The following is a 26,234-nucleotide window of genomic DNA, read 5'->3' on the forward strand; positions in this document are numbered from 1 at the left end:
CAAGCGACACCGTTAAATTATTGGAGGCTACATTTATCGATATCTGTATAGAAATCAAGTTAAAAAAATACGAAACATATTTTTAGCTGCTAATTACTAATTTTTAAATCGATTACTCGTACTTTGTATTTATTTACATTGCAAAAAAGTTACCTATATATATAATATAATTATTTTGAGTACTTGCAGAAATGTAGGTACAAGCAAGTACAAGCGATAAAAGTGAAATAAATGTATACCTAATTCTCTTTGTAAGTATAATTATTAATGTGTTAAACTTTTCGCTCTCAACTCTCAAGTGACATGTCTCACATCCATGTGACACATCCTTCATTTTCTGAATCGCCACCTAACCAGTTTTACTAAACCACCAAAAAAATATGAAAGCTTTTTTTTACGACACTCATAATGTATTATGAGTGTCGTATCGGTTCAGAAACACGAAATATACACAGAAAATGCCAGTCAGGGAAAGATTTTACATAGTCTAAAAACTTTCAGGCATTTTTACAGGTTCTTTTATAGAATAAGAATAAGAATTCTTGACATAATAGGTTTTAAAATAGCCTCAGCATCCTTTCTTGCGATTCACGTGGCTTTTTGAGACCTGTTTAATTTAAGAACAAGTTCAATAAAACTTGAAGGATGTTTAAAAGAAAAGGTCACGTGAGTTGCGGCACACTTTATCGATTTTATGACAATAATGTTGTATCAAAATCCATTGCCGGCGTGTCTCACTAAAGCGCCCACACAATATTTCCTCTAAGCTAAGGTAATGATATTTCTTTATTATATTAAAAGTATCAAAAATGAGAACGTACCTACCTATACAGTCAGCATCAGTACTTAGAACTTAGTGGATAAAAAAACCCAAGTATCTGCCACCAAATACTTTTCCAAATAGTGACAGGCAAATTCAAACGTACACTGACATCACAATGACATACAAACGAATTGAAAAATGTGCATTTTGCTCGCGTTTGTACATACCTACTTATATGTATTGACGCGAGCGAGACGCACGACAACTTAGTGATGTTATTCAGATATCATTCTAATTGGCCTGTAGGTAGTACCTACTAGCAATTGCTATACTCGTATTAGGGCATTTTCACTTAACTGTGTAGGTACTTACCATTAATGGCCGGTTATCAATCGTCACAAAACTGACGGAAAATCCCATACATTTTGTCAGGAATGTGACGATTAAATATATGTTACTGAAACGCGACTTAAGTCGCGCTTTAAAGTACCTACAAGTTAAAATGAAATTGCCCATTAATAAAAATAATACCTAATATACCTATATTACAGTTTCTCCACTACACAGCGTAGGATGGTAGAATTCTTATGAAAGTTAACGTCCACAAAATCATCTTATCGTCGTGTTATCGTCCCAAATTACAAGTAATTGTGACGTAAGCAGTAAAATCTCTGTTCCATTCGCTTGACTTGACAAACCTATAAGCCTATAATAAAGGTGGTTCTCGCTACCCGACCAAAATCTTATCGTCAAATAGTATGCCGTTTACCCGCGGAGATTAACGGCCTAATACCCAAGCCAGAAAGCATTCGAAATTTAAAATGTAATCCCCGATTTGACTCTACTCCCAGTATGTAGCTCGTTACATATTGGTGCGAGCGAGATGCTCTGCAAGTAATGTCAGATCAAGATTTCTTTTTTTAGTGTCGAAGCTGCTCCCGTATCTTGAGCTGCAATAATCGTATCGTTTTGAGATGGGGAAGTGATAAAAATGTTTTTGAGACGGATATAGGCGCAGTATTAGGAACGTACGATAACGCCTTTATGCTTATTGCTTAGTGTTATTGGATATTTCTGTATGTTTTGCCATTTGCTGAAGAAAAAAGATTTCTGGAAGAGAATCATCAAGGAATATAATTTTTCTCAAAAATGGACGGCAAAGTCGACGTTGCCGGTTAAAAAATAGGTCGCGAAATGCGTAGTTTATGGTCATTAAAAAAATTAAAAAGTTAAAAACATTGCAGTCTCGATTTCGGGACTGCAATGTTGCATACAAATTCCATTATTTAACGAGTTCCAAACTTTTTAAAACTTTAAATGGCCATATTAAATTAATGCATAGGTCCATTAAACAGCCAAACAGATGACCAGCACTTATTATAATGTTGGTACCGCGACTATTTAGGTGTCTCAAATACGTTGGCGTATTTTCAGCAGAAAAATACACTTCTATTTTTTTTTAAAGCGGCAAAGCAAATTTTTTATGGATTTACTTTTTTCTGTGAAAATTAGAACGTTGCTTCTGTAAACTATTTCTATTTCTTGCACCATTTTTGAGAAATAAATTTAAACAAAGCTCAAAATTAAATACAATCTAAATTAATATACTTAATTGCCCATTAAATACATGCAACACTAGGTATACTGAAACCCAGAACTCGAAGAACTAAACTGACAGCCAGTTTTAACAATTATTGTTTTGAATCAATCGTCGTACTAACTATGACCCATGAACTATGGCCCATAACTTCAAGATGTAATTAAGTATAATTACCACTGCTCTGTTTGGTTTTATCTGGGTTTTTTTCTTCAATTTATTAAAATATTTAGCCATAGTACTTAACGGAGATACTGACGTTATTTTAGACTGGTTCTGTAGCGTTCGATCCGCATTCGGGACCACACCAGAAATCGCAAATTATTTTTCATTTTAAATCTTCCATAGGACTTGTAATTCAATAACCGGTTAAAGTGACCGATTATTTTTTTAAGCAGGTAAGTAGCACGTGCGTTGTTAATTAAATTAGACAATAAGTTAGCCGTAAGGGCTAGCTTAAAAACTAAAGACTAACTGCTATGAGGCTATGACATTTGACATAACACGTATTTACCCGTCACTTACCTAGTAAACGCCCAAAAAACCCGCAGCGCCAATTTACCAAATCGCCCTAAAGGAAGACCTATAAACTCCCAAGGCTTTTAGCCCTTATCGCGGCATTCTGGCTGGCCCAGGATTTGCCTTCTCGACCGTGTCTGACGAAGCACACGGCTATGTTCTGTACGCTTACAAGGCCTATTGCTTGCGGTTGACCAGTACAAAAAAATCCTCGCAATCGTGTGTTTAACAATCTAGTTATTAAAACTGTCTGTCTGGGATTTCAGATGGCAAAAATTAATGATAAGTAGGGAGTTCATATATCGATTAACTCAATTAATGATGCTTTTCACATATACTCGTGACAACTATTACTTTATTCTGTGCTAGTGATCGCTCCAAGTTTTCTTTGAAAGTGCCTGTAGGTATAATTTTGTAAGTATTATTTTGGAGATGACAAAGCATATTTTAAATAACTGCTTGGTTATGAGTGCTTAGGATTAAGCACATTTTAAGATAAAGAAGAAGAAACTTGAGCTATTATTTTGTTACATTTGTATATTTTCAACAAAATTATATTTTTACGAACAAAACTTGGAGCGATAACTAATCGTAAGAGCACCGAAAATTGCGTTTATGGAAGTGGAAACTCCCTATATACCTCCCTGAGATCCGATGTCTGGTAAAGTTGTCGGTTTAAAAATTACATTTAAAACTGACAATAAAATTGCCAGTTGCATCAACTTCAACTACATTTTTTTAACAGACTGATCAACGTCACTCATCAGTGAACTATGAAACTTCCCATACAATAAAATTTTACTATATTTAAACTTTCGCGTTTTGAACACATATTAACTCACATTTATAGACGGATGGACGGGCTGTTTGGACATTTTGCTGGGACATCAGAGCCCGTACCATGAGTCACTGACAGTGTCAAAACTGACATTTACGCTATCGAGAACGTAATTTACTTTCTATAACTCTCGTTTGTACTAATTTGCGAGTACGAGCAAGATGAATAGAAAGTAAATTACGTTCTCGACGGCGTTTATGTCAGTGCGAAACTGATGGTAGCCGTACAGTTAGCCGCGACCACGACCAGTAAAACCTGTGTCGAAACGTCGGTAAATAAAGGTAGGTAATAAAATAAATTTCGCGATAGACCCGTCAATAAAATTTTGCCAACGCTTTTACGGTGACAGACTGTTTGGTGCAACCGACACTTCATGTGTGACGTTTGAAATATATAATATCATCCAGTCAGCCAGTCGGTCGTTACAACGATGTCTGGTCAGCACGGGAGTTACTTTTTTTACACTCGCACTGGGTTAGTTAGCTATGTGAATAGTAGCCAAAGTAATTAGGTTAATTTGTGTCTGTGCCAGCCGCCAGCTATTGGCAGGTGAGTGTTTGCTATTGCAGGAGCCCGGGTGTCTTACTTTGAACATTTCCTTTTAAGAAAATATTCTTCTTACCACTTGCATTTCTCGAGGGGAAAATTACATTTTATATCAATCATAAAATATAAAAGAAATATAAATAAGCACCATATTAAAAGTAGCAATCAAATTATTGGCCTTTAATGAGCATAGGTATACATATATTATACCTTAAATGACTAGGTCGAGTTATTTAAGATATTTTCGATATCGAATCGAATACCTACCTACAGTCACGGAATTTGAAGTTTTGTCACTTTTCGATTCAATGTACCCAGAGATGGGCAAAATGTAATCGACTAACGATTAACGATTACGACTAAAAGAATTAATTGCGACTGACGATTGAAAACGACGACTGATCAATCGTAGTTGTATAGAGTGCAACTAATTTAGTTGCAACTAAATTAGTTGCCGATTGATTACGGACAACTAATTTTTGTAATCGACTAATTAGTTAGACAATTTTTTCCGCGACTAATGTTAGAAGCAAATTAAATGGAAAACCTCGGTATGGCTATGTTGACAGCCAGCAGATTAGGACATCTTAACGCATGTATAAAAATGAAATATCACATGTGTTACTTGCGATATTTTGACCATTTTTATGGAGTGTAAAATTTCTCTTATCTAAGGGTATTAAAATTTCCGTAATAAGTAATAAGCACCTAGAATCTAAAATGATTCATGACAACATGTTCAATATATAATATAATATGACCTAGAGACCTCAAACCATCTATGAGTATGAATTTATGAAGTATGAGTACATCGAGTAGCCTGATCGATCAATTTGCTACCGTTTCAATATATTGGCAATAGCCCTAATAAATAAAATATGTATGTTGATTGATATATTTGAATGTAGAATGACGCAAGGAAAATGTACAATAGTTAGCGCTGAGAGTTCTTTACAAAGAGGTTAAAATATTTTTAATGACCACACGTTGAAAACAAATTAGACCGCATAGATAAAGTCCGTCAACCAAATCTTGTCAGTAGTAAAAGGCGGCAAATTTGAAAAATCGCGGGTTAGCAACACTGTGTTCGAATAATTCCAAAATGCGTGTCATCTGTGTTTTATCTATGGAATGTGGACCGTGAATGACAGCCGTCACCTTATTTGTTTTAGTTTGGTTTTCATTCTGAATCGTTTCTGTTTCAAGAGATATTTCTACTGTCACCATTAAATACCAATACATTAAATAAGAATAAGCAAAGCTAAGGGGCCTACAATGTACAATCATACTCGTTGATGGTAAACATTACTAAAAATTGAGGTTATAACAAGTACATACTGGAAGAACTCTTTCGAACTTTTAAGATTATGTTCAGTTTTTTTGTTTTAGGGTTAAAAGGCATAAATAAAATTAAAACGTATGCCTAAATCTATCCAACAAGACCATAAATTGTGTCCTGGAAACCGTCCATAGGCCCACATGTCTAATATTTTCAGCAATCAGTTGTGACTATTTACAAAGATGCAATAGAATACTACAGAGTATTAAGCTTGGTTGAAGTGACCCGGTAACATTGGTAACTTCATTATATTTTTTAAATTAATGACCTGAATTATAGTGTAAGCTAAAGTGACCCTTATCTTATTTACCTTTAAATTAAATAAACACCCAAATATCAGTTGTTTTATTTTTAATATGTAATCCTATTGTACAATATATACCAATCAAAAAAATTACACAGGTATGTCATATTCATCCAGAAGAGTACACTAATTTTCATTAACAAGTGGCATATTATATTGTAAATAACAAATATATGCACCAGTATATGCACTATCTAATTATCTGCATTTTGATATGATTTTATTTTAGTAAACTTAGAAGACATAGATAGGGAACAAAGAGAATATAAGCACTACGATAGGGAGTTGTTTTTGATATCTTCAAATTTGTTCGTCATTTTGATTAACATTGTTTTAACATAGCTTTTAAATTGTCCGTCCATGTTTCAAATTTTTTCAATAAACCGCGAGTGACAATTTGAATTGACGTATGCAGGGCGCGCTCAGCGGAAAAAAAAATCTTTTGGTTCGATGTACAATGCTGCTTTTCTTAGCGCAATACTGCTCTTTGAGTGTTGCCCTACTTTAGTTTGCTTTACATTGCTACTGACAAGATTTGGTTGACGGACTATAATAAACAACATGCAGATGTCTCATGCAATAAATAGAACGTAGTTTTTTTAGAAAATGCGTCGGCACTTGCTTCAAAATGCAATAAACAACTTCCAGGTAAGTAGGATTGTCCCATTGTTTTGTCGCCGCGTGACACTAAAAAGAGTTTTATTATTGACAGCGACAGCCGAATATTGATAATTTCTTTGTCTAGGATTTACTCAGTATCGTGTACAACTTAAGTATTTATAATGCACCAATCTACATTATTGTTTGCGACTTGTAAACAATGCAGTTTTTCGCGACTTATCGTTACCTGTATCCATAATATAACGATATATACTACACATATATCGTTATATTATTGCCCATAATATTACATTGTCATTCAAGCATTTCAAATTAAACGTGTATACATAATTTTAGCTCAATCGGTTGAAGGTATCTACTTCGAAAAAAGCTGCAAGATTCTACCCAAATCAACACAGGTACAACATACGAGTACCTCCAATGTGCATACATACCAACTTTTAGTTACATATTGCAAGTTAAATAAAAAATGCAAAAACCAGTGATGACATAGTTTTAATATAGATTTAACCGTGAAATTTAGTCGATTGAAACTAAAACTAATTTAGTTGTTAGTTGTACATTCTCACAACTAATTTAATCGCAACTAAATTAATCGCGATTAAAAAATGACGATTGATATTTTTAATCGATTGATTAGTTAACTAAAAAATTAATCGATTAATGCCCATCTCTGATTATGTACCTAATGGAATTAAGATTCAAAAGTGACCCTTTGAATTCAGTTACTATGCCTACATTTAACTATTTAGCAAAGTCTTTCGTTCGTAACTTCAACTAGCTACTAATAGGCTACCTAGACAAATTACAAAGTTTGGTAGACAGAAAATGGAATAGAAAGTTTCACAAATTAGCCAGATGTCTAGTGTCTGTGCTAGGCCGCCTAAAGCTAGGTTTAGACGAACCTAGTAACGCTGGCGCCAGTCCTCTGACTAGCCATCACTGGCGTGAATAGACAATCGCTCTATTCCCGCCAGTGCTTGCAGCCAGCGCTGACTTGTCTTAAGAAACTGTTTACACGAGGCCAATAACAAGCCAGCACTGGCTTCGTCTAAACCTAGCTTAACTTAATGTTCGTATAGAATTCCTCTACAGACGAAATTCCTTCAATAGCCTACCCATTTTTAACGTGAAACTTTGATTCCTCTTCTTGTTCGATCGAAAAACTGCAGACAATGTGGAACTATAAGTAAAAGTAATGGGACGACGAAGTTAGAAGGCTCTTCACAGAAAATCTCCTGCTACTTACTGTATATTTTAAGCCACTTTGTCTCTTTATATTTCATACTAAGCAAATACGAGCAAGTAATTTGTAATTATATAACTGGGATTTAAGAACGACTTAGGTATACCTATAACAAATCAGTCAAACATAAATTGTGTTGTCAAAATTATATCTACAAGTATATGATGTCATTATGTTATCTGAATCATTCGCGAATGCATTTCACTCGAGCTTGTTGGTAGGTAGGTATATTATGTATTTTGGCTCAAGCGGGTCGCACGGGTGAATGATAACAAAATGACATTATTTAGAGTTCATTTTGATAACAAAATTTGTATTTGAATTGGCTTCCGGGGCAACATACCACTCCCGATGGTTTTGCGCTATAATTTATTTATTTATTTTGATACACTAGCAGCTCAGGAGCTGATGCGTGTATATCGAAGCACTTGTATTTTATTTTGCGCTATATAATGTCGGTACTCTTGCTTTGATACTGGATCACACAATTTATCTGGGTAACACACAAGCAGAAAAGTTTGGCCAGTTCAAGCACTTACTTGAAAAAATAAGTCCCATTGTTGTATCCGAAGAAAGGCACTGTGTATGTCAGCATCCAGATGTTGCCGCCGCCGCAGTCGTAGTACGGTTTGGACCACTTCCCGTCCTCGTAGGACACGGAGAGTATCTCGTCGGGCACGCGCGCCGTGTGGGCTGTGTCGTTGTACGTGTAGGTGTTGAATCCTGTGAAGGGGTCTTGATGAGAACGGAGCATTTGCTCATAACACAAAATAGATTATTGTAGATAAACTTTTTATTCAAGCTGGATTCCGTGTAGGTACGATAATAATATGAACTTGAATTCTGTAGCTCTAGTGAATAAGCGTAAGAGCGTAAGTTCCACGTAACACTTATGCCCTTTTAGACCTAAGCTGCGCGAGACTTGTACCCTTTTTCAGTAGGCCCACAGTATTAGGTAACACTCATTCTAATGCATCACTTTTTTTAAAAGCTCAAGAATTAATTTAAAAGGAACATCGCATACAATTACTTATTTTAAATCGTTACATCTGCATAGACAGGGTATCCGGTTTAAATAAAAATTAAATGCAATTTTGGAGGCTGAGAGCGCTCACATTTATCTGTTGTATTAACAAAAACGGGTTAGGTATACTCTTAGCACAATATTCTTCCGCTCTCGTATTTATTAATTATTTCTTTTCCGATTATTTCCGGAGTGCTTTAAATGATAGACTATCTATCTGTAAGGCATAGTGCTCGAAGAAAATGGACTCATAATGGAAATAGACCGGGCACCGGACAGCTAGATAATTGGTGGAAATAGGTTTAGCAGGGTGACGACGTTTTCATGTGCATGCGCGGACTTTTTAGATTCCAATGTCTCCGTTTTGCGATGAAAAAACTTTAACAGAGGTTATAAAGAATAAATTCCCTCTTATTGTAAAAAAATATATATTATGACTTTCATAAGAGATTTGTAATAACAAACGCCAATACACATTTTCATTGTTGCATTAGGCGCTATAAAGATTTATACCAACAACAACAATATGCCAACGTAAAATGTGCACGACGGGCAAGTTTTCTTGGAGCATGAAAAATTACCTACATCGATAATTAACCTACATACATAGATCACATACTACTTTTACCACCATAAGTAGCTAAGATTCCGTCCGTTTTCACAGGAATCGACAGAAGTAAGCTACGATCTTACATTGCTGGTAGGTGCTTGTACATAAACGTAACCTTCAGTAGAAAAAGGATGCACAGCTAGCCTATAAAAAATTGTGTCACATAAATAACGTAGGTAAGCTAAAATAGATGAGTATCGTCTAGTAGACTTTTTGACACTGATTTTTTTTTTATCGGGTATCGCTAAAATGTTTTCTTAGTCCCAAAACTACCTTACGTTAATCGAAATCGCTTGGTCACCCCACGCCAGATTGATCGAGATTGAACGAAATTAAGTGACTGGAACGTAGTGTGGCTATTTCGTATCCCGACACTGAACATTACATTAATGTCTATAAGTTATCACCTAGAATTTATGGCACAATACAATACCGCAAGTGTACTTTTGACGCTGAATTACCTAATCATAAAGGAGAATCCAAATTATCATCATAAATATATTGGTCCCACTCATAACAATATGATCAACGGATTTTGATGCGGTTTTTTTTTAATAGATAGAGTGATTCAAGATGAAAGTTTATGTATAATTTATTTGTCCCGTGCGAAGCCGGGGAGGGTCGCTAATTTACATTCTAAATCTGTTATTGAATTTTTCTTTTGTGATGCAATAAAGTGTATTTACTTACTTAACCTTTCCCTAGCTTTCATAGAGCAGATTAACCCCGAGACCAGCCTTCCACTGAAAGTAACCAACAACTTTGAAGTAAGATACAATGCCTCTATTTAACCTAACCTCTATAGGTAACCTTCGAGATTCCAACTTGTTTCTATTGGTTCATGATGATGCTCAATCGCCTCTTCAAACTTAGAATTAAACGTCGAATACAAGTTACTATTGGACACGGATTATATATTGAAACCGGATGCGGTATTTTTACACACTTTTTAGGGTTTCGTAGCCAAATGGCAAAAAACGGAACCCTTATGGATTCGTCATGTCTGTCTGTCTGTCTGTCAGTCTGTCCGTCTGTCTGTCCGTCCGTATGTCACAGCCACTTTTTTCCGAAACTATAAGAACTATACTGTTGAAACTTGGTAAGTAGATGTATTCTGTGAACCGCATTAAGATTTTCACTCAAAAATAGAAAAAAAAAACAATATATTTTGGGGGTTCCTCATACTTAGAACAGTTAGAACTGAAACTCAAAAAAAATATTTCATCAAAACCAATCAAATATGGGAATAATTTTTCCCAGTAGTTACCACTAAACCAACTTGGTGGTAACTACTGGGAATAATTTTTCCCAGTAGTTACCAGTGGTAAAAGGTGGGAAAAAAATTCCCAGTAGTTACCACTGGTAACAACTTGGTGGTAGAGTTTGTGCGGAAAGAGAAGAGTCGTGGAATGTATGGGGCCCAATACATTCCACGACTCTTCTCTTTCCGCACAAACTCTAACTAGTGGGAATAACCCATACTTCCGTATTTCCGATGACAATGCAATAATATGCTAGCATGGAATTGTCAGTGTCAAAAGTGACGTTTTTGTTTGAAGAAACGTCATTTTTGACCATGAATCTAGTATTAAACTGGATTGGGCATGAGTGGTGGGGATAACTGACAGAACGGGATAGACTTATGTATCTTTCAGTAGGAGTAGCAGTGAAAGCGCTATTATTGTTTGTCCTTCTTGTCACATCTTTTTTAACACACCATAACAAATAAATTCGACCAATCATAGCGACGCATTGCGTATGTTTTGTCCCTCACGGAGGCACGCGTAGACCACTTCTGTAGGATGCTACCTGCTATGTTTTTGTCACTTGTTTGACACTGACATATCCGATCCATCTCGTTTCAATATCGAATATTTGACGTATCTTATTGTTCCAATACGGCTGTTGCTCGATAAGATCTTATTTCATGCAGGTGTACTGAAGGACAAAGGCCTAAGTATGTTGTTCCCGCAGGAATTATGGATTGTGTTATTTATTATTATCATCATCTTCATCTTCCTCGCGTTGTCCCGGCATTTTGCCACGGCTCATGGGAGCCTGGGGTCCGCTTGGCAACTAATCCCAGGAATTGGCGTGGGCATTAGTTTTTACGAAAGCGACTGCCATCTGACCTTTCAACCCAGAGGGTATACTAGGCCCTTATTGGGATTAGTCCGGTTTCCTCACGCTTTTCGGTGAAGGAAAACCCTTCACCGAAAAGCGACTGGTAAATATCAAATGATATTTCGTACATAAGATCCGAAAAACTCATTGGTATTGGTACGAGCCGGGGTTTGAACCCGCGACCTCTGGATTGCAAGTCGCACGCTCTTACCGCTAGGCCACCAGTGCTTTTTGTGGTTATTTATTATTATGTCTTTAAATAATAAGTATTATAGGACATTTTTACCCAAATTAACTAAGCCCCACGGTAAGCTCAAGGTGTGTGCTTGTGCTCAAGAAGACAACGATATATATATTTTAGGTATACATACGTACGTACGTTCTACATTGTAAGTACTTATATAAAAAAAATCTAACAAAAATTATAAAATAACTGCGCTGTGCAGTTGTGGAACAAGTTGCCGCTATCCCTTAGACCAGCGGTCGGCAACCCGCGGCCCGCGGGCCGCATACGGCCCGTCAACCTGTCACTGGCGGCCCGCGAGCCTCCCTGGCTATTTTGTATGTTATATTGACAAACGACAATGTCTAATAAAGTCATAAATATTAACAAAGTGCGGCCCGCGTCAACTTCGTTTTTCTGTACATGTGTTCGTTTGTCTGTCATTTTCATTGATCTACTTTCAATTGCTCAAAGGTTGACTGGAAGAGATCCCTTATAGGGATAAGTTCGCCTTTGTACATTGTATACTTTCTTTTAATTGTATCTTAACCTGTACAATAAAGTGTTTACATACATACATACATACATAATTTATTTTTGGTTGTATTAACATAATATAAACTTGATTGAATATGACCATGATTAGGTAAAATTCTCAAAATATTATAATAATTCTTATAATGAAAATTATTTTGTTGCTTAAAGAAATTAGCATTCATTCGATCGTCTCTTGTGTTCTACGCATTTTAATGCTTAAACTTTATGTAAGACTTGACAATTAGTGACGTATTCGGAAAAAGGTACCACATTGCCGGTTATCAATAAGGGTGCTTTTTAACATGCATCGGTAGGTATGCTAGTAGAATTTTATTGACAATGGTTAATTAGGTAGTTTTATTATTGAAAATGGCTCATTAAAAATGTATTTGCAGATCGTGAAGTTCTATTACGACTGATGTCAAGAAAGTATTGAACTAAAACAGCAAATTCATATCAATATCAATTATTATATTTAACTATATACTTGTATATTTACTTAATAAAACAAAGGTGACATGGACCTCTGATATTCCACCAGAGAAACCAGACTAATGTCATAAACCGATCTACTAGAGTACTATATCATGTACACGTCTTAGTACACCTTTGTATTAACCGATTGTTATAGTTAATACATCGAATATTTAAATACATAAGTACATAACAATTATAAAACAAACTTGAAAGACCACCTTTGCAAATTGAAATATATACAAAGTTTGTAGCAACTTTGAAACAAATGTCAAAAATCATATTTGCAACTTGCAGTATCTTCAAAGTTTGCAGCAAATTTGAAAGATCATTATTCGAAACATGAAATAAAATGCAAGATTGCGGCAATACTGCAACAAATTTGAAGCATCATATATCAAATTTATAAGTTACTCCAAGATTGATACAAGCTTGCCTTGTTAGGTACATTTGACGAAGCAATTTATAATCAAAGAAAAATCATATTTGCTGCAAGCTGATCTGCTATCTGGGAACGATTCTGGAATTAAGAACGAATGAAACATAATGTTAACAACTCACCTCTGCGAAACTGATTGTAGTTGCGTATCACGCGCTCAGCATTTTTGCGAGCGATGTAGAACCACTCGGACGTGTTGCTCAAATATTTGTACTCCACGGCCAAGTCTTTAGCCAATATTGGCCCCTCCGGCAATCGGTAAGCGAAGGGACAAAAAAGCTGGTAATCCTTATACTGAAACTGGTCGTAGCAGTTCCCCGCAGCAAAAATATCATCATCAAACTCCAGCATAGAAAATACACTAGCATGCAGCAAGTATTCATTGTGCATCACTGACGGACCAGCATATTTCCATAATCTGGTCAACATGTTCGCTCTATTCACAGCCACGTCGGCTTCTATCCTAAATCTTTCTTGAGCATACCTATCTACAACACCTTCGCCTAAATTCAAATCAGTCCCCGCTGTACAGTTTTCTCCCAGCAAATGCTGGGTTTCTATTAACCTTAGGAATCTAGTAACAACGTCTTCATGTACAGGCCTAGATATAGTGATGTTTTCTACATCTACAGTTTCATTGGTCACTGTATTTACGTTTTCGGGGGTGTCTATCTTTTGGGTTTCATTGTCGTAGCTATGTTCTAGGTTTAACAAGTGTCCTGTGAGGGTTACGTCTGGGAGTTTGGTGTATTGAGCGGAGGAATAGTTTCCAAAGAACTTTTGGAACTGGTTGGAGTCTTTGATGGCGCCGTCATCGCTGTCCGTGCCGTACGGTCTGAGGGCGGATACTATCGGGTCTTCCCCCGATTTGTCGATGCTTTCTGTAACAAAGAAATATTCTCCATTAACATCTTAAAACGTAGAACTAGAAATGGATCTTGTAATTCCGTTATATTTTCTATTAATTGTCACAGAATAATACAATACCTAACCTTGTTACAAAATATTAAGGCAAAAATGGTAACAAAAATAAAGACATTATAACGCCATTTTTCAAATAACAGATGCTTGCTTTTAACTTTTGTAAACTCCAAAGAAATTTAATCTCGGCGAATTAATACGTTTTGACATATTCGATTAACCTACTTTCAAATTCAATTCATCATTCAAGTTCCTGGCAACTTGTTAAGTAAGGCGTACTATGCTGTAAATGATTTTATATATGATAAAGACCCCTTTAAGCCAGTATCTTGATCTTAATAGTATGATAAAAAATTAAGCAAAATTTGTTTTGTTTTAGTGTTTTTTTTATCGTGAAGTAACCATACTAGTGTCCAGTAGAACTGACACAAGATACCATCATGTTCTCGCTTGATTGTATTGTTTTAGTTAATTTTAGTTATGCACACTTAGAGACCTTATATACCTCTAAGATTTTATTTTATTTTAAATGGATTTTATATGTAAACATACCTATAGGTATATATTTTCATGATTCTGACAGGACCCTTACACTGGTTACGAATTATGTGGCGCTATGCCGTCTTTAATGTAACATACCTGCAAGCAAAAATGTTGTATCTCACTGAATTAATCGAACGAGCGAGCGAAGCGAAGCGAAGTTCTTACATTCAACTTTGAACACGCGGCTGGCTAGCGGCACGTCCCGGCATTTCGATGTTTTTAAGCTGAACTGTCAGAAGATAGTTTGATACACAATAACTTAAGTAAATTTGTTCTAATTTAAAATAAATTGGGTAAACGTGTAGTCGAGGGCATTATATTTTAGTCATTAAATTATGAGCAGGCTCGATCAAGGGGTTATTGCGCTAGAAGAGCTTAGAAGGCCAAAAAGCTGTTTGTGAGGTGTCTTGCTATTCTGGTCATTTTATTTGCAAGAAAGTATGGTCGAGTTTGGTATCAAATGAAAGTGCTCGGCTTACACTTTTATAATATCGTTTTTAAATTTTCCATTTTGTAATAATTAGCAAGATAAAAATAAAATAAAATAAACATAATATAGGCATTTGACATTTGACAGGAAATATTTCGGCTTACCACAGATACAGTATCAGTTAAGGGCTCCACAGACCTTGCAATAAATCGTACGCGGTTTTCGATCCTTTGACGACTGCATTTTTGCAATTGATATTTTTGGCGAAACGCGAGTTCTCAGTTCGGGGCGAACTACTAGTTTATCTATATATATAAATGCAAGTGTCCTGACTGACTGACTGACTGACTGACTGACTGATTCATCAACGCAGAGCCGAAACTACAAAAGCTAGAAAGTTGAATTTTGCACACTAGGTTGCATTTGTAAAGTGTACAAGAGATAAGAAGCGATTTTGAAAAATTCAAACCCTAAGGGGGTTAAAAAGGGGATGAAAGGTTGTATGGGGTTCAAGTTTTAGTTTAAGCTAGAAATTTGAAACTTTGTGAAAATGTATTATATTAAAAAACAAGAAAACTAATTTCGGCGTTTTCGAAAATTCATCCCCCAAGGTGGTGAAAAAGGGGTTGAAAGTTTGTATGGAGATCAAATATTTTTGTGAGTGTGTGACTTTAAACTTTGTATATGGGTATATTATTATAAGACAGGAAAAGTAATTTCAGGGTTTTTGAAAATTCATCCCCTAACAGGGTTAAAAAGGGGTTGAAAGTTTGAATCCATTACAAATGCTTTGAAACTTCTTAGAAAGGCATAATAGCCGATTACAAAAAAAAGTAATTGCGAAGTTTTAGAAAATTCAACCCCTAAGGGGGTAAAAAATGGGATGAAACTTTGTCTTGGGGTGCAAATTTTATTTTAAGCTAGGACCTTGAAACTTTGCAAAAAGGTATTAAATTAAAAGACAAGAAAACTCATTTCAGCGTTTTTAAAAATTCATCCCCCGAGGTGGTGAAAAAGGGGTTGAAAGTTTGTACGGAGATCAAATATTATTGAGAGTGCGGGACTTGAGTCTTTGTATAAAGCCATATTATTAAAACTCAAGCAAAGTAATTTTAGCATTTTTAAAAATTCACCCCTTAAAAGGGTTAAAAAGGGGATGAAAGGTTGTATGAGGTTCAAGATTTATTTTAAGCTAGGAATTTGAAACTCTGTAAAAATGTATTATATAAAAAAATAAGAAAACTTATTTCAGCGTTTTCGATAATTCATCCCCCAAAGTGGTGAAAAAGGGGTTGAAAGTTTGTATGGAGATCAAATATTTTTGTGAGTGTGTGACTTTAAACTTTGTATATGGGTATATTATTATAAGACAGGAAAAGTGATTTCAGCGTTTTTGAAAATTCATCCCCTAACAGGGTTAAAAAGGGGTTGAAAGTTTGAATCCATTACAAATGCTTTGAAACTTCTTAGAAAGGCATAATAGCCGATTAAAAAAAAAGTAATTGCGACGTTTTAGGAAATTCAACCCCTAAGGGGGTAAAAAAGGGGATGAAACTTTGTCTTGGGGTGCAAATTTTATTTTAAGCTAGGACCTTGAAACTTTGCAAAAAGGTATTAAATTAAAAAACAAGAAAACCAATTTCAGCGTTTTTAAAAATTCATCCCCCGAGGTGGTGAAAAAAGGGTTGAAAGTTTGTACGGAGATCAAATATTATTGAGAGTGCGGGACTTGAGTCTTTGTATAAAGCCATATTATTAAAACTGAAGAAAAATAATTTCAGCGTTTTTAAAAATTCATCCCTTAAAAGGGTTAAAAAGGGGATGAAAGGTTGTATGGGGTTCAAGATTTATTTTAAGCTAGGAATTTGAAACTCTGTAAAAATGTATTATATAAAAAAATAAGAAAACTAATTTCAGCGTTTTCGATAATTCATCCCCCAAGGTGGTGAAAAAGGGGTTGAAAGTTTGTATGGAGATCAAATATTTTTGTGAGTGTGTGACTTTAAACTTTGTATATGGGTATATTATTATAAGACAGGAAAAGTGATTTCAGCGTTTTTGAAAATTCATCCCCTAACAGGGTTAAAAAGGGGTTGAAAGTTTGAATCCATTACAAATGCTTTGAAACTTCTTAGAAAGGCATAATAGCCGATTACAAAAAAAAGTAATTGCGAAGTTTTAGGAAATTCAACCTCTAAGGGGGTAAAAAAGGGGATGAAACTTTGTCTTGGGGTGCAAATTTTATTTTAAGCTAAGACCTTGAAACTTCGCAAAAAGGTATTAATTTAAAAAACAAGAAAACCAATTTCAGCGTTTTTAAAAATTCATCCCCCGAGGTGGTGAAAAAGGGGTTGAAAGTTTGTACGGAGATCAAATATTATTGAGAGTGCGGGACTTGAGTCTTTGTATAAAGCCATAGTATTAGAACACAAGAAAAATTATTTCAGCGTTTTTAATAATTCATCCCATAACAGGGTTAAAAAGGGGTTGAAAGATTGTATAGGTTATAATTTTATTTAAAGCTAGGAACTTGAAGCTTCGTAAAAAGGTATTTTATTAAGAGAAAAGAAAACTAATTTCAGAGTTTTTTATAATTCATCCCCCAAGGTGGTGAAGGGGATCGAAAATTTGTATGGAACCCAAATATTTATCGGAATGCGGGACTTGAATCGTTGTATAAAGGCATATACAATACAAGAAAAGTAATTTCAGCGTTTTTAAAAATTCATCCCCTAAAAGTTTAAACAGGGGTTGAGAGTTGGTAGAGGGTTCAAATTTTGTTTAAAGCTAGGAACTTCAAACTTCGTAAATAGGTAGTTAGGTAGTAGGTTTTATTAAATAGTGGACTTGAAAATCTTCTGGGGGTTGAGAGAGATTATATCGAGATTATCGAGAACAATTTTATTCAGTTAGGGGCTTGAAACTTCGTAGCCAGGTTGTGAAAGACAAATCTCATGCGTTGTATAATAATTAACAAATGATTAACCGTCCCTACTGCTATCTTTTGCTGCATAATGTTCTAAGCTAATGTAGAATTTATAACCACCAATATACAAATCCACGCGTACGAAGTCGCGGGCAACAGCTAGTTTTTATATAATAATAATTAAACAGCCCAATAGCTTGAACATGCCATGCTCGCTTAAAACTCTTTGCTTAAAGCGGCGTCGTTGATCGAGTCGCCACTTTCCCGAATGAAGGGAGGCGATGGCTGAGATTCGCGTCATACTTGTGAACGGGAGCTGTTTGTGGAGACCGGTCTGTTTAAGCTTAAACGGGCTATTATGTTATGTTATAAGTACCTATGTATTTATACTTTTGAGTGGCATCAACGTGAGACACTTCATGCGGTCGTTTGTCTGTTTGTCTGATTTATTTTTTGTCTTTTAATTACTTACCTATATAAGAATTCAAGTCTTGGAGACCCTTTACATCTCGACGGATAATTTGATGATCGCTTTTAGGGTTCTGTACCCAAAGGGTAAAAACGGGACCCTATTTCTAAGACTCCGCTGTCCGTCCGTCCGTCCGTCTGTCACCAGGCTGTATCTCACGAACCGTGATAGCTAGACAGTTGAAATTTTCACAGATGATGTATTTCTGTTGCCGCTATAACAACAAATACTAAAAACAGAATAAAATAAAGATTTAAGTGGGGCTCCCATACAACAAACGTGATTTTTGACCGAAGTTGCAATGTCGGGCGGGGTCAGTACTTGGATGGGTGACCGTTTTTTGCTTGTTTTGCTCTATTTTTTGTTGATGATGCGGAACCCTCCGTGCGCGAGTCCGACTCGCACTTGGCCGGTTTTTTATTATATTTTTTATCTGAGACACTTAGAGACATTTACATCTCTAAAGAATTTTATTGTGTCTTTTGTTTGTATATTTTTTAATATTATTTTATTCTTTTGTGTAATTCGACATTTAGAGACCGGATACATTTAAATAATATTTCATTGATTGCATATTTGTAATTTTTGGTTATTTTATTGCTTGTAAAAGTGCCCAAGTGGCTTATTTGATGAATGTTTGATGTTTGCTTTGTTATACAGATTTCGATTCCCAAGAGAAACTAACATTATGGTCCATGAAACTTAAACTAGCGTATTACCTGCTTAAGAAAGCATTCTCCTAAACTTAGAATTCAGTGGCTTCCGGGACTTACGTCGAATCACCCAAGCAAACAATAGACGTAACCAGTTAACCACTCAAGCAAACACCAACTTATACAAGTAGATTATATCATTATGGTATTAACCAATATAAGGCGTCACGGAATAATAAAAGAAACCTAGTAAAACAGCAACTAATAACAATACCCAATATAATCAAAATAATGACATCGTTTCTTCACTACCTGCTTGTACCTTTACCTCCAAAGAAACCTCATCTGTATTAAAATGTGAAAACTCTCCTCCATCCGTACGGATGGTGATTCTTGTAAAGACGTTTTTCGCGTAAAGGGGATTCAGCTGTCGTTGGGTAGGGTGTGTAAAATCTTTGCAATCCCCCTATAAAGGAGGATTTTGTTTACGAGGACAACAAATAGAGCAATCGCGACTTTCATTACAAGCGGGAGGCTGTGAATTGATAGCTACGGTTATTTATCGCAAGTAATTTTGCTGTCTATGTATTCTCAATGTTACGAAAACACATGAAAATTGAGTGCTGGATCAAACCAGGGTATCGTGACCTAGAGATCTTTAAAATAATACACAAAGAGGAAAAGCTAAGTAGACGCGTTATTTCAATGCGACAGGCGTATACAGGGTGCCCAGTAATTAATGGATAACCTTCTAACCACCGACAGGGCACCTTAGGCTGGTCCAGAAAATGCACTTATAGGTCTAGTAAAAGTTTCGTAGTTTTCGAGATAATCGCACTTTTCTAAATTTGAAGTATGGTGCTAGCTATTAAAAAAGTTTTCTGGACCAGCCTAAGGTGCCCTGTTGGTGGTTAGATGGTTATCCGTTACTGGGCACCCTGTATAGGCGATACAGGAAATGTGTGCGTGTGATTTATATCAAAATCTTATTTTGAGGGATATGGGACGACTTTTCCCCATCTCCACTTTTTCCTCTTTGAATTATACGTTTTGTTATGGAAAATTATGCTTAAGATAATGTTGCTTATATTTACCGCAGCTATTTATTTTCTTTTTGATTTATGATTTGTATTTGAATCAAAATATAATATCTGGGTGACCGAGCTTCGCTCGGAAAACATATAAAAACTCTAAAATGCCCGTTTTCCCAGAGATAAGACCTAGCTAGATCGATTTTTCGCCCCCGAAAATTTCATCGAAATCGTTAGAGCCGTTTCCGAGATCCCCGAAATATATATATATATAAATAAACAAGAATTGCTCGTTTAAAGGTATTAGATATTTGTCTCCATGTTAGAGGGATGCAGCGTGTAATCAAACAGCACTCGTTACAACTGGTTCGTCACGAGTCCGCGGTTCTCCAATGTTCGATATGCGATAGGAATGTCTCTGAACACAGTTGCTGCTGGGTGCCAGATGCCGCGATTCAATAAGGAATCGGTCATGAACCGGATCCCTTTAAACACTATTTGCTTTTTGTTTTTCTATTTTTGTGTTACACAGGCTATGTTATAGGTTTTGAGGGCCGTTCCACGCATTTGACACCTACGGTTTACTTACTGTACACCTACGTAATTCTGAAACCATTTAGTAATATATATATCACTCGGTCAGAACTTCATTGTAGAAAATTAAATCGAAAATACCAGAAAATACCCCTCGTGCCTTAAAGACGTCCATCTAAAGTGTACCAGTAAGTATTGTTTACTTAACAACGTCAACATTGGCTCCTCTACACGATGGGCCAGCGCCGGCCACTCCAAGGGACGCATTTATGCGTTAGAGGGAGCAAGTGATATTGCTATCTCATTCTACCGCATGGCTGCGTCCCTTGGAGTGGCCGGCGCTGGCCCATCGTGTAGAGGAGCCATGATTTTAATACGAAACATAATACCTAAAACAGAAAGCTTCACAATTTTGTTTTAACTTTAACTTCTAAACACGTGGTTTACACCTTCGTAACTTCGTACCTACAGTTTGAACAAGAGGTCCAAGAAGACAATATGTCACCCCGCTTGCCACCCACACCTCGCCTCGGTGCGAGATACCTAATTACATAAACACACCCCGTTTCCTTCATTCAAATTGAAGGATTAGTTTTAAGTAAATTTAATTCTTAGGACAAATTCTAAGCTTGTCTAAATCTAAACATAACTAATTCAGCAATATGTCGGGATGTGAATGTCCCAATCAGGCGCCCACACTTGCCGCAAACAGCCAAGTATTTAGCAACTAAGTTAGATTCCACTTCATATCTAAACAAACCATAGACTACTACCTACTCACAGGATCTGCTGCTGAAACGTTTTCGACGATATCACTACACGTGCTTAGGATTAGAAACTCAAGACACTTACAGAAGTTTACGTGTTTTTCTGTGCTCTTTTTGAGGTGAGGAAAAAACTCGAGACAGCGTAAGACGGTCACGTGAGCGTAAGACGGACACGTGACCTGATCGAAAAACTGTTAGGTACATGTAATGTCATTGAGTTTTTCTTTGTTGATTTAAATGCCATCTAGTGAGTTTCGCTCTAACTTTGCTCTATATTAATATATAACTCGAGTACTAATAGTTATGTGCTTAGGGGTTTCAAGTAAGTAATTAACGCTAACGCTAGATGGTGGTAACCTCAATTATACATAGTGCATTTTGCACTAGTCATTGAGTTTTCACTTCTGCCGGCACTCCCTGAGTGCAACCCGTTGTTTTTTTTTTCATACCTTTTTAAATATATATTTACATTACACAAATCCAAACTGCTGACAGTTTATTCGTCCTAATTCTGGATATATTAGTCAATCAGCAATCAACTAGTAATTTTATGTTTATCCATAAAACTGGTTTTTTGAAGACATTAGTGATTTAATTGATGCAAACAACATACTTTAAAAAAAAATGGAATATTTACTTATTTTTAAGTACTCAATTTAATTTTAAATGTTGTGTTTTAAATTAAGCTACGATTATTTAACTGAAACCAAATGTATTAAAATAAAATATTTGCACAAACGCAAACGTTTATTAAAATTACTTTTATATATATGTACACACGAAAAATCTTTGTCGACGTATTTTCGGGACAACCTGTAAAGCACAATTATTCGAAAATATTATACACGAGTAAACAATTATATCACTTGTTAAAATCTTATCACAAATTAATAGGTACCTACCTAAAATACAAGGTAGGTAGTGCCTAAAAACATCAGAATTATTAGTTTCCAAGCATCTTTCATTTATTTTCAGTGAACCCGAAGAACATCGTTCCAAAAAAGGCTTGCATATGCTTGAAGAGGCAATATCCGACTTATTGCAATTTATATTAACCTCTGCAAGCCAGTCAGGTTATTGTTTCTCAAGGATCCCAAATACAGGGTACCTAAACTTAAATATAATATGTGTAATCTCAAATCTTTATTTTCCGCAAGGTACATGTATTCTCAGAGTTTTATTGTTGTTGACAGATATGAAATCGGCTTAGAACAAGGATTTATCGTTGCGTGGGCTGTTTTTGTGTGAGTGTAGTCACCTGACATTAAATGTTGTTGTTGGTATATTACAAAAATCCAAGTCTACCTTCCATTCATTCATTCATTGTATAAATGCATTCACTCACTCAATCTGTCATTCGTTCAATATGATTACTCTTGCTTCACTTGAATACAGAACGTTGAACAGTCAACACGTATTTTTACTTTGCCGACCCTACCTATACCTATAGGTTATGGGCCCAGGCCACGTAGTTGCTAAAATTCCGTTTTAAAATTACGTTCTAATATAAATACGTAACAATGGATCAACGAGCAAAAAGAAATATTCAACCGTTTAATGGAGACCGTTATAGCACGTGGAAGTTTCGAATCAAATCACTTTTAGCTGAACTTCAAGTGGCGTCCGTTATAGAAGCACCGGTTCCCGAAAACCCTGACGCCGTATGGAATCGAAAGAATCTCATCGCTAAAGGTACAATTGTGGAATATTTGGGTGACGCATTTTTAAATTTCGCCCAAGATACGGATTCCGCAAAAACCGTTATTGACAATCTCGATAAAATATATGAACGGCGAAGCTTGGCTACACAATTGGCGTTACGTAAGCAGTTGTTAAATTTAAAATTGCAACCTGACGTGAATCTGATCCAGCACTTCACAAATTTTAATAGTTTAATCACTGAACTGATTTCCGCTGGCGCCAAACTCGAGGAAATGGATAAAATATCTCATTTATTACTTACGCTACCTGCTGCTTACGATGGCGTTATTACTGCTTTGGAGACGCTCGGCGAAGATAGTTTAAACCTATCATTTGTTAAAACGCGCCTTTTGGATCAAGAGGTTAAAATCAAGAACGAGACAGTTACCGGATTAAAAGTACTTCATGCGGCAAGTGACAAATTCTCAACTCACATCCCATTTCACAAAAGGAAGAGACACATGGATCACACATCGAGCTACGTCCCCGATTACAAAAAGAAGAAACCTAATTACTATCATCAGTTCAAGACAAATCAACAACCTAGAAATTCATCGCATCATTTATATAAAATGTATTGTGATTTTTGTGGACGACGTAATCACTTCAAACAAGATTGCCGTTACTTCAAGAAATCGCAAGGAAACAGCAATGGCGGCGGCGGCGGCAGCAGCGCGCAGCAGCCGCAGCAAAACATCGCCCACGCTGCTGTACCGGAACAAAACAATGAGGACAGTTTCGCTTTTATGTTCTCGCAATGTAAGTTACCAAAACCTAATCATAACAGTAATGAAATTATTTTTCTTTTAGATTCTGGAGCCACGGATCACGTCGTAAACACACAGGACCTTTTCTCATCATATACTCAATTTACCTCACCCCTGAAAATAAATATAGCTAAAACTGGAGCATTCATACAGTCAATAGGACGAGGTCGCATTGATGTCACCACCGACATGGGAATACAAGGTTCCCTCGAAGAGGTTTTATATTCACCGGAGGTTGCCGATAATTTACTGTCAGTAAGTCGAATGCAAAAAGCAGGTATGGAAATTGTTTTTAATAAGAAAGGCGTACGTATTTATCAAAATAATAAGTGCATTATGTCTGGCATAACTTGCAATAACCTGTCTAAGATAACACTTGCTATTAATTTGCAAAAGGCGTTGAGTGTAAATGTAAACAGAAATTCAAATTTATACAATTTATGGCATAAAAGGCTTGGTCATATACATAAACAGAAGTTCATTAGTCTTAAAAATATGATTGATGATTATTCTGTAATTGATAAAATAATTCCACCTACCGATGAGTTGTGTGAGCCATGCATTCTAGGTAAACAATCTCGACTGCCTTTTGCAAAGTCAAAACCAGAACGCACAAACAACAGGCCCTTATTTATAGTTCACAGTGATGTATGTGGCCCTATAACTCCCACTACAGTTGATGATAAAAATTATTTTGTTAATTTTATCGATGATTATACTCATTACACAGTTACCTACTTATTGCATTCGAAATCTGAAGTCTTAAAATGTTTTCAAGATTATGTTGCTAAAAGCGAAAATCTATTTAATTGTAAGGTAGTTAATTTATATTGCGATAATGGCCGAGAGTATCTGTCAAACGAGTTCAAAGATTATTGTGTAAATAAGGGAATAACGTATCATTTAACTGTGCCTTACACACCTGTCCAAAATGCAGTATCTGAACGCATGAATCGTACGTTAACCGAAATGGCTAGAACCATGGTTACAAGTGCGAAATTAGGTAAACAGTTTTGGGGTGAAGCCGTGTTGACATCAACCTATTTAATAAACAGGCTACCCACTAAAGCGCTAATTGGCAAAACCCCGTACGAAATGTGGCATGGTATAAAACCGAAAATAAGTCACTTGAGGGTATTCGGTTCCACTGCATATGTTCATAATAAAACTAGAAAGACCAAATTTGACGAAAAATCATTTAAATCAATTTTAATTGGTTATGTGCCTAATGGTTATAAATTATTTAACACTGAAAATAATCAGTTTTTAATTGCCAGAGATGTATTGTTTGACGAGTCAAATTTTGGTGAATCTAGGTCAATATGCAGTGATGACATTCCTAATAAAATCAGCAAGCCGAACAATGAGTCGGTGGAGCTGATCAAGCCAATATGCAGCAATAATGAAATTCCCGCCAAAATCAACAAGCCAGATGATTCGGTGGAGTTGACAGGCAATAAACAAAGTGACATAAATAACAAGTCACTAAATGACAACAATGAACAGTCTTTACAACGTGACGTTAGCAACAAGTCACTTGACACCGAACCCGGTTGTTTACGACGTAGCGATAGAATTCGTAATCTACCCCCTAAAAATTACGAATTAATGAATGACCCAGATTTAGCAGTTTTGTCGCTATGTTCTAAACAACAGTTGCCATTACCGGTGCAATTCAATGATATTTTCAATCGGCCAGATACTAATGAGTGGTTGAGTGCAATAAAAAGTGAAATTGATTCATTACGTAGCAATCAAACTTGGTGTCTTGTGGATAAACCTAGCGGTGTAAATATTGTAAGTAGCAAATGGGTTTTTACTATTAAAAATAACGAGTTAGGTGAACCGATACGGTATAAGGCCCGATTAGTAGCGCGAGGTTTTAGTCAACAGTATTGAGAAGATTATGACGAAACGTTTGCCCCAGTTGCGCGGATTACTACGTTTAGAATGATTTTAGCATTCGCGAATCAAAATGATTTACTTGTCCATCATATGGACGTGAAGACTGCATTTTTGAATGGCGTTTTAAAGGAGGACATTTATATGCAGGTGCCAGAAGGTATTTCTTCTAAGTCTAATCAAGTGTGTAAATTAAATAAAACACTCTATGGCTTAAAACAGTCTTCACGATGCTGGTACGAACGTTTCGATCAGGCGATTAAGGGCATGGGTTTCGAAAGCTCGAAAGTTGACCCATGTTTGTACATATTAAATAAAAATTCGATTGATTTGAATGTGTATATAGTTTTATATGTTGATGATTTATTAATAGTAACTAAAAGTGT

At 35.9% G+C, this 26,234-nt stretch overlaps 1 protein-coding gene across 1 annotated transcript in view; it reads right to left on the minus strand.

Moving 5' to 3' along the window:
• The window catches only part of LOC134663109 (metabotropic glycine receptor), a 130,525-nt gene that overhangs the window by 45,843 nt on the left and 58,448 nt on the right, over positions 1 to 26,234 (minus strand). The window contains exons 2-3 of the mRNA XM_063519443.1: positions 13,327 to 14,085; positions 8,313 to 8,496 (exon numbers count right to left, since the gene is read on the minus strand). Coding sequence (XP_063375513.1) covers positions 8,313 to 8,496; positions 13,327 to 14,085 — 943 coding nt within the window. The remainder of the gene's footprint in view (positions 1 to 8,312; positions 8,497 to 13,326; positions 14,086 to 26,234) is intronic.

Source organism: Cydia amplana, chromosome 4, assembly GCF_948474715.1.
Source record: "Cydia amplana chromosome 4, ilCydAmpl1.1, whole genome shotgun sequence".
In the NCBI taxonomy this organism is placed as follows: domain Eukaryota; kingdom Metazoa; phylum Arthropoda; class Insecta; order Lepidoptera; family Tortricidae; genus Cydia; species Cydia amplana.